Source organism: Pyrgilauda ruficollis, unplaced genomic scaffold, assembly GCF_017590135.1.
Source record: "Pyrgilauda ruficollis isolate IOZ18807 unplaced genomic scaffold, ASM1759013v1 scaffold72, whole genome shotgun sequence".
Classification (NCBI taxonomy): domain Eukaryota; kingdom Metazoa; phylum Chordata; class Aves; order Passeriformes; family Passeridae; genus Pyrgilauda; species Pyrgilauda ruficollis.
The window spans coordinates 3582445-3599054 of NW_024529044.1; the positions used below are offsets into that span (position 1 = coordinate 3582445).

The 16610-nt window shown below is 38.1% G+C and overlaps 1 protein-coding gene across 1 annotated transcript; it reads right to left on the reverse strand.

Annotated features, from left to right (window-relative positions):
- Positions 1-494: 494 nt before the first annotated feature.
- ATAD5 (ATPase family AAA domain containing 5) lies at positions 495-16340 on the reverse strand. Its single transcript, XM_041485877.1, has 23 exons — positions 16073-16340; positions 13454-15228; positions 13016-13103; positions 12146-12310; positions 11826-11964; positions 11262-11346; positions 10621-10802; positions 10031-10188; positions 9617-9770; positions 9099-9392; positions 8837-8927; positions 8230-8312; positions 7995-8140; positions 7718-7868; positions 7068-7238; positions 6757-6869; positions 6582-6675; positions 6284-6348; positions 5212-5392; positions 4333-4523; positions 3207-4039; positions 1949-2113; positions 495-1747 (listed from the first exon to the last, which is right to left on the reverse strand). Exons 1-23 carry the CDS (start codon positions 16142-16144, stop codon positions 1669-1671), a joined length of 5475 nt encoding a protein of 1824 aa, XP_041341811.1. The 5' UTR covers positions 16145-16340; the 3' UTR covers positions 495-1668.
- Between the last annotated feature and the right edge of the window lie 270 nt (positions 16341-16610).

Genomic DNA, 16610 nt, shown 5'->3' on the forward strand with positions numbered 1-16610 from the left:
AGGCACAAAAATCCCAAGGTGCTAATTTATCAGAACTCAAATCATCACACACAGGTTATCTTTCATTCAGAGTAGCTTGAGGTGATTTCATGTGGTAAATATCTGATCAAGAAGGGAAATACTTGAATTCCACCTTACCTTGGGGACACCACAGCAGATTCTGTAAAGGACTTCTTAAGGCAGTTATTAAAACCAGAGAGCTGACTTCAAAAGAAGGTAAAATTGTCTCTCACTGCTTTCTAATTTGGGTCTTTCAAATTATCCCTGAATTTCCTAAAAGACTACTACTTTATGGGACTTGCTTCTGGTTTATGGAGGTCCTCACTGTAATCTAGTTAGATTGATAGTGCCCTTAGAAAGCAGTGAACAGATACACTTTTACTTTATAATTTTAAAAAAATTAAAAATGTGTATTTATTTTTACAAATCATATAGGAGAAGCATACACTGTTGATACAAAAAAATCAAGCCATGGAGATTTTAACAGCCACCACTATTTTTTTTTCATCATTTTGGACTATGGAAAGAGTAAACCATAAAAATTATATACAGTGCAGAAGCTTAAAATAATTTACTGTTTCCATAAATATTTCTAATTCCTGAACATCTTTAACACATGAAAAATATAAGATAAGACCAGAACTAGGAAATGGCCTTCCTTATTTTTACAGAGACACTGAGGTAAGTGGAGCACCACTGCATGGCAGCAGTCTGACTCAGTTTGAGGAACAGGAACAGTCCAACTGCAAAGAAAAGGCAGAAAAGTACATGGCTGAACTAACTCCAGTTTTAAAATCCTTTAAAAAATATGTTTCAGGAGTTTTACCTTTCATGCAACAGAAACATTGAGATTGTAGCAAAGTCTCACAAATTTATTGTTGTATAAAAATGGATTCAATACAAATAATCAGGCTGAAGTCTTGTCAAATACAAAAGAAGAAGCTTAAGAATAGAACACAATATACAAGACTAGAAGTAATTAAATATTCCTGTATCCAAAGTAACGCTGGGATAATTGTTATTTACAAAATCTTGCCTAAATCTCTTGAGACCATGTTGAGCTACAGTAATAATTTCTCTACCTTTTTAGGAGATTAACACGCAGCTCTGGCAGCTGTAAACAATGAAAGGAACGTATACAAATATATGTACATTGAGGCATCGTGCTTTGTAAGGACCTTGTTCCCTGTGTCAAAGTGAAGAGTTGGTTTTAGTAATTGGAGGACTTGTTGCATCCCCTCTGTGCCCCCTCCCACCTGGAGTTATTTATCACTTTAACTGCAAATTCAGAAACAAACTTGTTTGAACAAAACAGTCTCCTCAGAAAACAGCAACTTTGCTGTGGAAGTTGTGACAGTTGGTTGTTACAAAAGGACTTCTTGCTATGTGATCCACAAATTAGAGAGAAAGAGAGCAGTAAGTCCCCACGGAATAGTTTGTGCATTTCATATTATGAATGCCCTTACTGGACAAGCACCAAACAAACCCACATTTCAGCTGTGAAGAGCAGTATAATGACAATAGATATATACATTATTTTAAATAATTATAAAAATTTAATATACAAATGGCTCTGAATATACAATAATGTGGTAATTAAAAAAAACCCAAACAAACTATGGTGAGAATACCACCATTAGGCACAAAGTATTTCTGGTGTTGGCAATTTTAAGGGAAGTCCAAAGACAGACCATTTATCGTTTGTCTGGGTATTTCAAGATGAATCCCTTCAAGATAATGCAAGAACCTATTAAAAAACAAAAAAAAAGTAAAAAAGATTGTTAAGGGAACAAAGTTATTTCCAACTATAAGGCAACATTTTTATTATTTTGAAAGACAAATGTCCACCTTCCTTGCCTAGAATTATTTGACAAAATATTTTATTAAAATCCTTAACTACCTTCTATAATGTAGAAATGTAGCAAGATTTAGGAAAATCCAAACTCACCTTCTTTTAGTCTTCTCTTGCTCTTTAAGCTTCTCAGACCTACAGATACTGCGGAGAGTGGGGAGGTATTCAAGGGTACTGGCTTGCTTATTGCCCAGGTTTAAAGGACTTCTGGAAAATACAGTTTTGATGACAGCCAGCCTCTTCTGTGCTTTTTTGTGAGTGCTAAAACAGAGAATGAAGCTTTATTGTTTCTTATTCAAGAATGTGCAGTGATGATTTTATTTCTTTAGGATCAAAGCTACTGGTTTAAAACTCCATTAAATCGATATCCAGAAGTGCATCCCAATGGATCAGATGTCTGCAACTTCTAATTGTATGCTGCTTACACAGCATCACAAAGCTGCACCTGGACAGAAACATCAGGACCAGCAGTTTGTTTGGCCAAAGCTCTCATTTTAATTAGGAGTCTGATGTGGTGAGCTCTTCAGTCTAGATACGGATGTGAGGTTCAGTACAACCACAACGGAAAGCATCTGTGGTCTTCAAAAAGAAAAAGCATTATGCAATTGGTATTTGCCAGAATTTTAGTGTCAGGTCCAGTGTCTAACCCACGACATAAACCTGGTCACAGGATGCACAGTCAGATCCATTCTGCCATTGCTCCTCTGGGTGCTGATTTACAGAAGAAAGGCTCTAAGCCATTTTCCTGTTCAGACCCCTGAATGGGCTTGAAGTACCCATTGTGCCAATTTTACCTATGATGACTCGTTTATGTTAAAAACAATGTTTCATGCCAACACTTGGTAGTATTCTTTGGTCTTTTACACTGTATTAAAGGCTATTCTTTGTTATCCTAAGTTACTACAAAGAATTTACTTTGGATTTTGTTAGGTCTTCATCAAGCAACACCTACCAACACACTTAACATGCATTCAGTATGAGCAGGTGACAAATTTGCATGTTTGGTAGTTGCAGAATCCCATCTGTCTTGAAAAAACTATTCCTTTAGGGTTCTGTTATTCTTTTGGGGGTGGTGGTGCTGTTTGTCCATTTTTAAAATAACTAGACTAAGGCCACCATTCCTTAAAAACATTAGTCAGGCTGTTCAAGAAAAGTAACTTTTTGCAGATTGACAAGAAGTTAATTTAAGGTTGCAAAAGCAAAATGAACAATATATTGCAGTGTTTAGAGGCACACTGACAACAGTCACAGTGGTGTGAATGTGCATACATCAAATCTGAAACAGTCCTACACCCTGTGAAATGCTCTTCTTGACAAATTGCATTACACTCCAGAAATATTAACAAAGTCTTACCTGGAATCAGCTGCCTGACTGAAGGATATGCAATTCCTTGTGTTTGAGACAGGCAGAGTAAGTCCCTTCAGCTGATCACTTTCAGGTGTTTTACTTGTAGTTGAAAAGGATTCCAAAGTTTGTGAAATATTAACAGAACTTTTAGTGAAGCTGAGTGCTTCAATAGCTGCCTTTATTTCACTACAGCTCTGGGAACTCCACCAATCAGTATTTTCTATACTGAACTCATCACAAAGACCATTTCTGATTTTGGCATTTGTCCAATGAAATTCCTCACTTTTAGAAAACTCCAGTGGTTCCCTGGTGTTAGTGTCTACACAGCAATCCAGAAAGGACATGTTTTCCACAAACTCAGTCAGTGACTTTAGACACTGAAAAATAACTGCAGACCGCCTTTCGTTTACTGAGGTTTTCGTTTTAACTTCTTTTTGTTCTTTATGCCCCAACAATTTTGATTCCTTTTTATTCATTTCAACACATGATTTAGGACTGTCTGATGGCAAAGTTATGAATTCAGCTGAATAGTTCAGCTCAGAATCAAATAAGTCACTATCATCCAATATCTCAAGCATTTTCTGAGCCTTTGTCTTTTTCGACCTTTTTCCGGGGCTACTCTTCCTAGAGCAAGAACTCTTAGTAGATCTGTCTTTTGAAGAAACTACAGTAGTCCTTTCAAGTATAGACTTTGAGGCTTCAGACTGGTTTGACAGAACTTGCACTGGTAAGGGAAGAATTTGTTCAAGATTACTATATACAAAATCCACATGCTTCATCTGGAATTCTGTGAGAAGCTGCATCAATTTATTCCATTCCTCCATAGTTGTGATTTTGTGCTGTAAAATAATAATATGAAAGCTTTATCAACATATTAAAATTCATTTATTTTAAATAAAAATGTTAATATAGAAAATCCCACACTCCTGGCTTTGTGCTTATGAAGTGAGGGACTATTTTGCTTGTGAGAGACCACCCCAATTCAGATTGTACTTAATAACCACAAAATTCTCTAATTTCTACAACAAACCTTTTCAGAGATTGGCTTCTGAGATTATGTTATTCCTGGTGATAGTTACACTCAATTGTCTGGCAATCATTCAAAGTATTACCAAGTCAGCTACAAAAATACCTTGAGAAATGTAAACAAATCTTCTGAAGGCAACAGGATGTTCTTAAGGCCAAGCAACATCTCTACACAGCCTGTATTACATTTTGGAAACTCCTGACGATGTGAATCATCAGCTTGAGAAAAATCCACCTTGGAATCCTTAGACTTTGCAGGATGAATGACATTATCTGCCTTCCTTGTCTCTTCTTCTCCTGCACAGAGATAACAGGCTTTACTTGAAAGGCAACAACTGCATCGTGAACTTGATTTTCCACCTCTTTGCCTCAGTTCCTGTCACAAAGGATGCTGTAACTGTCACCTCTTGCTGTGGTGCTGGAGGAACAGAGCAGCTGAAATGAGACATCCCCATGCCCACATCACTGCTGTCAGTGTTACCAACCTGCTCTCCTGCTTCCCAAGTAACCTTTGAAGGAGGCTGTGTCTCACTTGTCTCTCCCTGTCACTCCATCACACCCCTGAACTCTTGCTGAATCCTTTGGGATGAAGTTCCTACCCCTGCCTGCTTGCCAGCTGTCCCACTTTTACCCCTTTTGCCCCTTCTGCTTCTTCTAGGTGAATTGCCTATCAGCCATATGGATAAAGAACTGCAAACTCTGAGGAAAATTACTACTGGTTCCCTTCTTTGCCTAGTTTTACTACCCACAACGTGAAAGGGAGCTAGTAAGTATCATAATGACAGGCAATAAAACCCTCAAAATTAAGTTCCTTATGCATTAATACAAGGCTTGGAAGTAGCTAAAAATAGCAGAAGCATCCCCCCTCCCCCTACATTTAGGAGTCTTACAAGAAGTTACCATTTAGTCACACATGTCTAAGAATGCTTAGTCAAATTCATATGAATAGATGGATATTTTAAAAGATTAAATTAAATCAACATACCATGAGGTGCCAAACACTTCTCTTTCAAGCATCCACCTCCACTTCTAACCCAGAACTGTAAGTACAGGACACTTTGTCTGATATCACAGTTATTTGTGGTCAGGAGAGCAGCCAAGTCTTCCACATCTGTCCGTAGGTTCTCAGCCAGGCACAGAGCTTGGAGGTAGCTCACAGAGTTTATCTAAACAGGAGTTACACACAGACCACTGAAACAACTCAATCACACTGCAGGAAGTCACACAAGAGCAAATTATTCTACTTATGCTTGCAATACATTTTGACTTTTAATACAGAAGATTAGTTTATTAAATTAGATTACAGTTAGATTAAAACTTGTAAGGAAAAGCAACTACCCAATCTATGTAGCCTATGTTGGAGAATTAATTTCAATTTAGAAATAATTAAAAACAAATACACAAAAATATTCTGCTTATGGTCCTGAGGCTACCTACACCTTGCTTCTTATCACTAGTGATCAGCTTTTAATGAACTATATTCAGTTTGAAGGTTTTTCTTGCATTCTTTCTTTTAACTCTGCAATTGCCTGGAAGTCCAACAGGTTTTCTGTTTCACATTAAGAAATTTTCCCTTCTCAATAATTAGGTCCTTCTGATTCTCATTTATTTAGGTTTTTCACCTAACACATAGCTGCAAATAAAACTATTTGCTACACAGAAAACTAGTGTTTACATTAAAGGAATAACCCAAAATACTTCAAAAATAAACTGCTATATTTTTAATGAATGAACCAGTACTGGCAGTACTATCAGATATTTATCTAAATACATTCTAAAAACTAAATGAAGTGATTAAGTGATAATCTTATTGTAATTCTCAGTACCACTAAACTGTTTGGAAAATAAATCTTCCATGCCAGTAAATCAGCTTCTATATGTAAAGATAAATACATCCTACACATCCTTACATAAACCCCAAAGACAAGTCTGTCTCTGATCAAACAAGTATGTTACATCAGAAATATATAAATCTACCCCAACATTTACATTTCAAACTGAAATCAACTGTTAATTGCTTGCTTAGGATGTACCTGCATTCCCAGACACAGACTTACCAAAGAAGGGGTTTTAAAGTTGATCTCTTCAAAATAGCCATCAAACATTAAGCTGAATGTTGGATCTATAAAGAGAGATCAGTGAACTGTCATGACATTATGTTCAAACCTGGTTATTTTCTTTATCAATTACAGCAGCCAGTACACCTTCATTCAAACACTCAAACACTTGCTTTACAGTCCCACACCATTTAAATCTGCATTTAGGAGCAGTATTCAACCATCACCATTTACAGCCTCTAATTAGAAGTGGCTCTTCTGTCTGTAAAGCCTAATTATTGTCACAAACACTACTCACCATTGGTGGTAAGAATTACAGGTCTCTTTGCAGTTGTCATGAATGTCTTTATTGCACTTAGAAATCCTGCATCTTCATCGAATATTATATCCACCTACAGCAACAAACAGTGTCAATAGCTTGAGCAGCAGTTACAAGCTGTCAACAGTCACAGTACATTTCATGTGAATTTTACCTCTTCAAAAAGAATGAGAGATGTTGCACTTTTCCTGTTGTGTTCTCCTCCTTCTTTGTTTATTGCCTGAATCTGAGTATCTTTCTTTACTTCCACTGAATTCTGAGTATTTCCTGCAGATGGATGAATAATAGAGCAGGAAGGAGGAGTGAAACCATTTAATGCTTTCCAGGTACTGGCTTCAAAAATCCCCCATGTATCAAAAGCTTAAGAGAATATGTTCTTTTCTCCACACAGCTCCATACATGCTACATACATGGTGCAGCATTTCCACCTCCAAAGGTAATTCATTATTAAAAAGAAATACCTACCTCCATTTTTTTCTTCAGATGTTGCTTCTCCATCAACACCTCTTCGTTTGGCAGAAATTTTGAAATAGCTTGCAAGTGTTTTAGAGGGCAAGCTTCGTTTTAATCCTGCTCCTTTTGGTGACAGTGGTGGTTTTCTTGGAGAAATAACTTTCTTTGGAGAATACATTTTTTCTGCAAGGTATGTTTTATATTAAACTTCATCTGGAGATATAATGTCAAACTAAGATTTCTCAGACAAATTTAAAGTAAAACCCATTTATTATCTATGGTAAATGACAGGTTTACTGTGCTGATTTTTTGCTTGTTTTCCTTTTCTCTTGTTATAAGAAAAGCTTTCTGTTCGACTTTCTATTCAAATGCCACAGCACTTGCTCCACCACTGCAGAAATAATGTAATCAAGAGTCAGTATTTTAATAAAGTCATTATTTCATTTGGTCTGCAGTTGTGTTAAACAACAGACCAGTTCTTACTATTATGGCCAGGTAAGCTAAATCTGCTATCTTTTTTAAAACAACTGATATCTAAAATTTGTTTGGGGAATTCAGCCTCTAATGGGGAATTCAGTCTCTAACAACCTTCTCCCCTCCGTAAAGTCCACCCCATACTGCAGACAAAACAAAGAACCCCAGATAAGAACTACAGCACTTACTTGGTGACTTGGTAGTGCTACAACTGTTAAAAAAGCAAGGCTTGTGTGCATTCACACCTTTTTTGTCTACTTGGTGAGACTGAGTAGCTTCTTTCAGCTGAGATAAAATCTGTCTCCCACTACGCTGGCAAGAGGCATTGACTTCAAATATCTGCAATGGTATTGAATTTACAAAAAGAAAGAAAATTAAATTGTAGACATCTTGTATTACAAATGCTTTTGTATCGTGAGGTATAAGTAAGAAAAATGCACTGAGGAAAGAAAGAACTCCACAAACCTTAAACCCAAGCTCCTGAGCACAAGCATACACTGCAGCAGTTTTCCCCACTCCTGGTGGGCCAGTTATCAGAACCGTATTGCAAAGGGTTGTCTCTTCCTCAGTATCAGATTTACTATCTTTAAAGTCAAGGCTGCTTAAAGAATCTGTAGAATTATTAAAAAGAAAATAAAGGATTACTGTTATTTTTTGCCAACTTTCAACAAAAGAGAAGTTATATTAATTCTATCAGTACCTTCTTGCTCTTTGTCCTCTTTTTCCCTTTTCTGATTTCGTTTTTCTTCCAAATCAGCTCTCTTTTTCCATTCTTTTAACCAACTATAAAAGAAAGGAAGAAAACAAGAATAAAAATTGCTGGTGAATTAAGTGAACCAAATTAAGATGGAACAGAACATAAACTAGGGGACATCAGCCACTTTTACCACACAGAAACCTATGAAGTCCTTTCAGATAAAAGCAAAAAAATGTTCAGGATTTGATTATTTTGAAGAACAGGTTTCCTTTTTCATTCTCATTCTGTTAGCTGATTGGTATAAAAACAAGTCATTTGGTGAACTACTTATTCACTCATAATTCAGTGTTGTTTTGTCAGATGGATCTTTAAATTCTGTGCAAGCCACACCAGTAACTTAAGGACACACAGAAAATTTAACTGAAAGCCTAATGTGTTAGGTGGAATTTAGTGCTAAATTCCCGTGAAAAGCAGACAGTACAGGAAGATCATGATGGGGATGCTTGTAGGGAAGTACAGACAAGTACTGGTCTCTCGGTACTTTGAGCATTATCAAGTAACATGAGGTTTTGAGTTATTTTAGGAAAGGATCCATGTTCCAACTTCTGACCTGTGTAGCCTTTCAATTTCTTTCTTGTTCCCTACAAGTTCACTGGAATCTTGAGGCTGATATTTTTCTGTCCAGAGCATGTCTTCCACACCTATAGAAAAATATTGTCCATTTTAAAACAGTTCTTCATGCAATAGACTTGATCACATCTAGCAGAGTATCAGGACTAGATTTGATTTTTGCATCACAGTGGAAAGCTGACATAGATCACACATACATTTCCTCAATGCAAAGATTAAAATGAGACCGGAAATGCAGTTACCTGAAAGTGCATTTGGATCTGATAAACAACCTCTGTCTTCTGTCACACTATCTGGTTTCTGGGTTTTGTTTTTTCCCAAGTGTGTGGCTTGTCCTGTTTCTGCCTGTTTTTCTCCAGATGTGGGATAAATAAGGTTCCTGGAAACTCTTGATTTCATTTCAGTCTCTGTACCTTCAAGTTGTTTTCTTCTTTTTGATTTGCGGTCTTCTGTTTCTTTCCTTTTCCTCTTCGCTTCTTTCCAATTGTCAGGATGTTTCTCAATTATATCAAGATTTGCAGTGCCATCTCTGCTGTCTAAGAAAGAAAAAATTGCATCCATTTAAAATTTCAGACCATGTCCATTACTACTGTACATTTGCTTAAGCCATATTTGAAGAATTTTGTCAAAATATCCTAAAATGTGAGGATCAATGTATTTCCAACAACAGTATTCCTTCAGTAACATATTTTTTGAATTCCCAGTTGTTTTTTAATGCCAGAGAGAGTGAGGGGGTTTTCTCCCTACATAGATTCCTAACCTTGTGTACTGTTTTCCAAAGCCAACCGCTCTGTTTGCTTTTTCAGGAACCTGGAGTAGTATTTTCTCACTGGAAACTGAGAATTAGAAGCCACAATCTCATCTAGCAAATCCTTCTTGAATGCATCAGGAAAAGCTGGTCGGTGGCCTGAAAGCTGGAGTACACACACAGAATTACTCAAAAACTTTATACAGAATGCTTTGCATAATTTAAACTGGTAATATCTTGTTAAATTCAGAGATTAACAGAAACTGATGAGAACTGTCTAATGGTAAGATGCAAAATGGGTAACTCACACACAGGGAAAGTAAAAAAACAACTAAATACAGCATTGAAACAAACTCAAACAACAGGATTTATTAAAAACATAACTCCAAACAAGTATCAAAACAATTTGAATCTTAAAGTACTAACCATAGGTGCAGAACAATTTCCAGTTTGTTTTGAATTCACAGTGGAAAATTCACCAAGTGAGAGAGTGATTTTTGTGATGTTGGTGACTTCAGTACTCAGTTCCCTCAGCTTAGTTAATAGAGGACACGATGGTGATTGCAATTTCCACATTGGAGAACCTACAAAAGAACCCCCACCAAAACCAAAACAAGAGTTAACTTCTATTCTAGGGAAAAGAAATGGGCTGGTCTTTTGTCTTTTGTGAAGTCTTTTGCCTTTGTCAGAAGGAAATGGTTTCTGCCCTAATCAATCCAACACAATCTTTATTCTCCAAATTCTCCAGACCAACTTTTTTGACTAAATAGTAAGAATTTTGCATCCTTATCCATGCATGTATGGACTACTTTAGCATCAATTTAATTTGTAAATTTTGTATCCAAAAAGATCTCACTGGAAGCTTCTAAGTTTTGTTCTCTTACTGAGACACAAAACAAGAGGAAACCCCCACCTATTCCAGTCCTAAGCTGTTCAAATTCTTTATTTTCTGCACAAACTCCTCAGAATTTATTATGTACATTTGAACAAAACCCAAAAACTTAACACAAGCTTACAGTCATCCTTCTGCTGTACATGGACAACAGTCTTAAAGCAGGAACTTGCAAGAGAATATGCTTCCATTGCTGCTGCCTTCTTTGCAATCTGCCTTTTCAGTGACTCTGGCAATCCACTCATCAGGAATTCACGTTTTGCTCTGAATGGATCACCATCTTGAGAATTTTCAGATGCATCTTGGCTTTAATGAAAAAGAAAAGAAAAAGAAAGAAGATAGAATTAGTAGAACTTCCAGCTATGCAAGGCTGAATTTAATCACACTCTCTTCCAAATGAGTTGAAAATAGTCTAGCAGAACTGCTAAAATTAATTTTAATGTGGCTAGTTTGAAATTAATTCTGTGTTAAAAATTCTAATCTAAAAAAAATCTCTTTTTTGTATTTTTATATGCAATTTGGGATTTCTTTTTAATCAGTCACCAACTACACTTCCAGACATCCAATATGGTCCTAAAATGGTTGAAGAACTCTCCAAGAAACCCCTAAAATTTTGCAAGCAGATTAAAATATTAATCAGTATAAGAGTAATGAATATTTATAGCACATTTCAGTAAGTGTATTTAAATCTGTAAAACGAGAGAATGTTAAAGTAACCTTGAAACATATTTTGACTTTTAAGCAACTGCACTCTTGACAACTGACCTGCTTTCATCAAAGATCACAATTGGTTCACCTGCAGAGTTTGAAGCATTTTTGCCTAGGCAGGAAGGTGGACATCCCAGTTTCCCTTTAAAAAGGTAAAAAAACTATTATTAGATTAGCACTGATACAAGATTCTAACCTTGCTTCTGTGTTCACTACCTGTATGTTCCATTTAACATCATCAGGAAATCTCCTTTTCTTAAGGAAAAGTTGAGTATTTTAACAAAACTCATTATGGCTTTGTTTCTAATTATTTCCTCAGTATAGATGCTATTTTCTAACATTAAGGAAAAAAAGGAGACACAACAAAACATGGTATATGTTGACAATTTTTCAAATAAACAGTTTTCCCTGAATGAAGAAAAAGCAAAACAACACATATAAATAACCTCTGCACTATTAATTAATATAAAAAGGGAAACTATACATTGGAATATTATACAAGATGAATCAGAAGAAAAGAAATATACTGCAAAGGCAGCTTTATGAAATACAGTTACAACAGTCAATAATATAAAATGTTTCTGTAACAAAAAATAAACACATTCAGTAAAACCCAATTACCATTGGAGTTCTTTGCAACCTTCAAGTTTTTAGACTTCTTCCCCAAAACATCATTTAAACTCCGAAGTTTCTTTTCTTTCACACTCTGCTCTGTAGTAGTGCCACTATCCACGTCTGAACCTAGAATTATTACTGATTCCTAGAGGGAAAGCAAATCAAGTAAGAAAGGAAACCCAACTTCTCCTCCTTTATTAACAATACACTGCAGGTATCTACCTTAGCTTGCAAACATTTATTGTAAAGAATCAAGTAGGAATCATTTGTGTTGCTTATATCAATAAATATATAAAAATATCCCCCCCTCCAAAGTACAGCCTTACATCACTTTGTTCTAATTTCTTCTTCTCAGCAAGAGCTCGCTGTCGAGACGAGCGCCTCACAGGAGCTGCTGAGTCTTCACTCACTTTTGATCTGTTCTGCTGTATAGCCTTTGCTTTTTCAATCAGCTGCTTTGCTTTAGATATGTTTTTAGAAGTGGAGTTTATCTGTTAACAAAGAACAAAAAAACTGAAATAGCAACTAAAAACACTCTCTTCACTAAGTACTTTAAAATCATATAAATCTAATTTTATAAAAGCATATAAATCTAATTTTTCACTATCATAGAAATATGTAATTGTTACAAAATTTCATTGGTATCAAAAAGAAAATGAAATAATTGAAAGAACAAGCAAACCAAGATGATATCAACAGTTCTCAAAAGGGAGTGAAAGCCCTTCAAGGAGATCCCCAATTTTTTCGTGGAACAGAAATGGGCAGTAACATTCTTAAGTCTCAGCTGTTCTGCTGTGCACAAGTCACTGGATCATTTAGGTTGGAAAAGACCTCTGAGATCATCAAGTCCAACCTCTGGCCAATTACTACCTTGTCAAATAAACCACAGCACTAAGTGCCATGTCCTGAGAACCCAGGACATATATCCCATCCTGAGAACCTGCAGCTCAGAAGCATGCTATTTTATGGAATTCTTCTGTTATGAAAGGTGGATTTTTACTAATAAAACATGTTTTAAGACCTAAGGTACAAGAAACTATCTCATCATAGTTTCATCAGAGCATATTCCCTTTCCACAGGGCAGCTGGGAAGTGTCATATTGTATTACACTAGATTATTTCACAATACTGAATACACCACAATTATACCCATATAGGAAATGACAAAATACTGACACTAATTGTTACATAAATTACCTTTGTGTTTTTGGAGTGAGACTCTTCATTTTTCATTGCTTCAGCTTTATTTGATTTTGTAGCTGCTTTGATACGTGTAAACCTCATTCTAATTAGGGAAAAAAAGTATTATGAAATTATTACTGGTTAATAAAGGGAGATGTTATTCTCAATCTCATTTTCAAAAGCCTTTAAAAATACAGTGCTGTAAACAGAAGCAACTGGTTTATGAAGGTCTTTTTGTTGTTTGGTTTGTTTGTTTTTTTTGGTTTTTTTTTTTTTTTGATGTCTTTAGTACAAATACATTTATAGTCAGCTTTGGTTCCTCTCTGTTTTTACCCACCATGATCATTATCCATGCAACTTTGATATACAGTCCATTAATATTTATGTCTCATTTTCAAAATACTTGCATACAATTAATGGTCAAAAAGGTAGAATATACTCTAAAAGGTTTACCTTATTGGGCTGTTTCCATCAAAGGGCACAGTAATCACCTCAGCTCTGTACATGTTGCTTTTCTTGCAGGATTGTCTGTGTGCTTTTGGAGTGGAAGTCTCTAATGGGCAGGCACTTAATTCATCTGCAGAACAGGCACTTCTAGCCCTGGGCTTCTTAGGTGTAACATTTGTTGATGTTTTGGTTTTCTGCTGCCTTAAACTCCTCCTTAACTCATTCACTTCTGGACTTGATAAAATTACTACATCTGAGGTGTTTTCCATGGTAACAATAGCACCTGAATCCTCTTCTCCAGTGTAATTGCTGGTGTTTGAGACATCAGTTTCCTTAGTTTCTGAAGCCTTCTTTCTTCTGTTTCCTTCTTTCTGGACCTTGCTAGATTTTCTGGGTTTAGTTCTATTGCTTTTAGGTTTGGAATGTGTACATTTGTCCACATAATCTTCTGGTATCACGCTTTCTAATCCTTTCTTTGAAGGAACAACATCTTCAGATCCCTCTTTTTCTTTTGAGGACTTTGCAGGAGGTTGCTTTTGTTTTCCAGGTGCCTTTTTAACTCCACTTTTTGTTACATCTGCTGTTGGTTGTCTAAAAGCTTTCATAAACTGATGCTTTTCTTCCAGAGTACATTTTGGCCTCAGAGAATCTGCCCCTCCAGTCTCCAGTACAGCCAGCTCCAATTCTTCTTCCTCAATAACGACATTGGATTTTCTTTTCTGAGTTACCTGTTCGGTTTGCTCACTGTCCAAAAGGGCTGGGCTGCTTTCTCTTTCCCCTGCACGTCCTTTCTGCTTCAAAAAAATGGAAGCTATTTTCCTAGAGCCTTTCTGCTCCTTGTTTGAGGGAGGTAATTTGGGGGGAATGGAATGAACTTGTGCGAGGACAGTCACTGTTCTGAGTGGCAGCTGCTGGGATTCCTCACACTTTTCTGGGTCACTAACACTATCACTTTTGTCCATTTCATTTGCTGTACCAGAAGTGTTCATTGCTGGCTTTGTGTCTTCAACATTATTTTCTCCCTGACTTCTCAAGAAGTCCTCAAATGACACTGTTATTATACAATTATTTACCTGGGATGTCCCATCATCCTTATGAACCTCAAAACTGGAATCACCAATAGCAGCATCACACTCTGCTACTGTATTTGTCTTCTCCTCAGTTTCCTCTTTATAGATTTCATTCATCTGGTTTTCTGATGAAGAGCTTTCAGACAAATCAGTATTTACTTTGTGCTTCCTTTTCCTTGATTTTTTTATCCTAGTTTTTGATCCATTTGTTTCACAACCAAGGCTTTTTGCATTTTTTCTGGAGGGGATAACGTTTAGGAAGTTCTCTCTTTGATCGTTATCTTCTGCTAATTCTCCTGCACATTTTTTGTCCACCAGAGTACAAGAAGCAATAAAGTCATTACTGTCTTGTTGCAGTCCTGTAGTTACTCTGCTGTCATCACTAATAATTTCTATTTCAAGGTCATTCTCAGATTCTTTCATTTCTTTTGGCATATTACTTAAATTAACTCTCTTCCCTTTTCTCTTCCGCTTTAAAGATGGCTTGAAAGATGATTTACACTCTTTTTCATCAGCCTCCAACAGTGTTTTATTTTCTCCATCTCCTTCTGGGAATGCAGCATTCTCAGTTGCAGATGTCTTTTTAAAATAATCCAAGATATTGTTGGATTTTGGTGATGACAATGCTTTTTCCACTGGTTTTGCCAATGGTGAAAAATACCTTGTGATTGTTTTTGCAGAAGCATCTTCCTCTCGCCGCTTCTTGCATGGCTGTAAAAGGTACAACATGAATCTTAGTCTTAAAAAACTTAAGATGATTTATACAGAACTTTTTCAGAAGACAAAAATTCACATTAATGTGCTCAGACTGGGCACGCATCAACTGTATCTTCATGTTTTCAAAGGCCATCTAAACCTGAAATAAAGATTCTGCTCTTTCAGATAAATAAAAATCTTGTTCTGAAGCCTTGAGATGGTCAAAACTGAACAGGATCACAAAGTCTTCAGAACAGCTCTGCAGAGATTTCACAATACTGGAAGTCTGAAAGTCTGGGTCAATTCAGATGATCGACCTTGAGATGTTCCCTAGAGCGTCTGGGGAGCATTTAAGAGGAGATTCCAACATCACTTAAAAAGGTCTGATCCTACCGTAAACATCTGACATAGCTTAGGAAGACCGCGTACCTTTAAGAGTACTTAAAGAAAATGAACACAAGAGAATTCTTATCTTGTATAACGATTCAAACCACGAAAGAGCATTTACTTCTACAGCTCCAAGAAAGACTTTGGCTCATAAAGACTTTTATAACTCGTGGTTTACCAGAAACTGAACTCCTCGGAAATCACACCCTCTGAAGCAGAAAACGTCTCTTCCCAAAGCCCCTCGAATGGGTTTAGTGACAGCCCGGCCCGCGGGGCTGCGCCGAGCCCCAGCAGCGCCTGGAGCACGGCCCGGGCCGGGCGGCGCCTCACAGCTCCCGGTGCACCGGGCGGCCGTGTCAGGGCACAACGCCAAAGGGGGCGAACGCCAAGGGGGGCGAACGCCAAAGGGGGCTCCTGTCAGCCGCAAACCCTTTCTCCTCCCTCACAGCGCGACCCCGGCCCGCGTCCCCACCTGAACGTCGCCGTCGTTCCCGGGTAGGACGGGGGAGGCGGCCGCCGCGGCCACAGCGACCCTGCCCACCATGCCCCGGCTGCTGCGGGCGCGGAGCCCTCCCGGATCGCTCGGGGCGGGGGGAGCGCGGAGCCCTCGGCCCCGGGCGGTGCCTCAGGGGCGGGGGGCGCGCGCCGCCGCCATGGCCCCGATGGCGCCGCCTGAGGGCGCGCGCGCCGGGCGGGCGGTAAAAGCGCGCGCGGGACCAGATTCGGATCCTCCGCGCGGAAGGCGAGGGGCGGGGCCTCGGGTGGCTCCCACGTGACCCACGCCCGCTGCCCAACAGCTGCCTGTTGTCCAGGTCACGTGAACGCGGACGGCCAGGAGAGCGGTCGCCCCACCCCTTCTCCGCCGAGGCCACGCCCCCTCCTGCCCCCTCTCCCGCCTTCACCGCTGTCAGTCGGGTTTTCGCGCCTCGGCTGTGACGTCACGCGACTAGCGCCTGCCCTGCCAGCCGCTGACGTCACGAATCGCTGACGTCACGAAACGCTGACGTCAT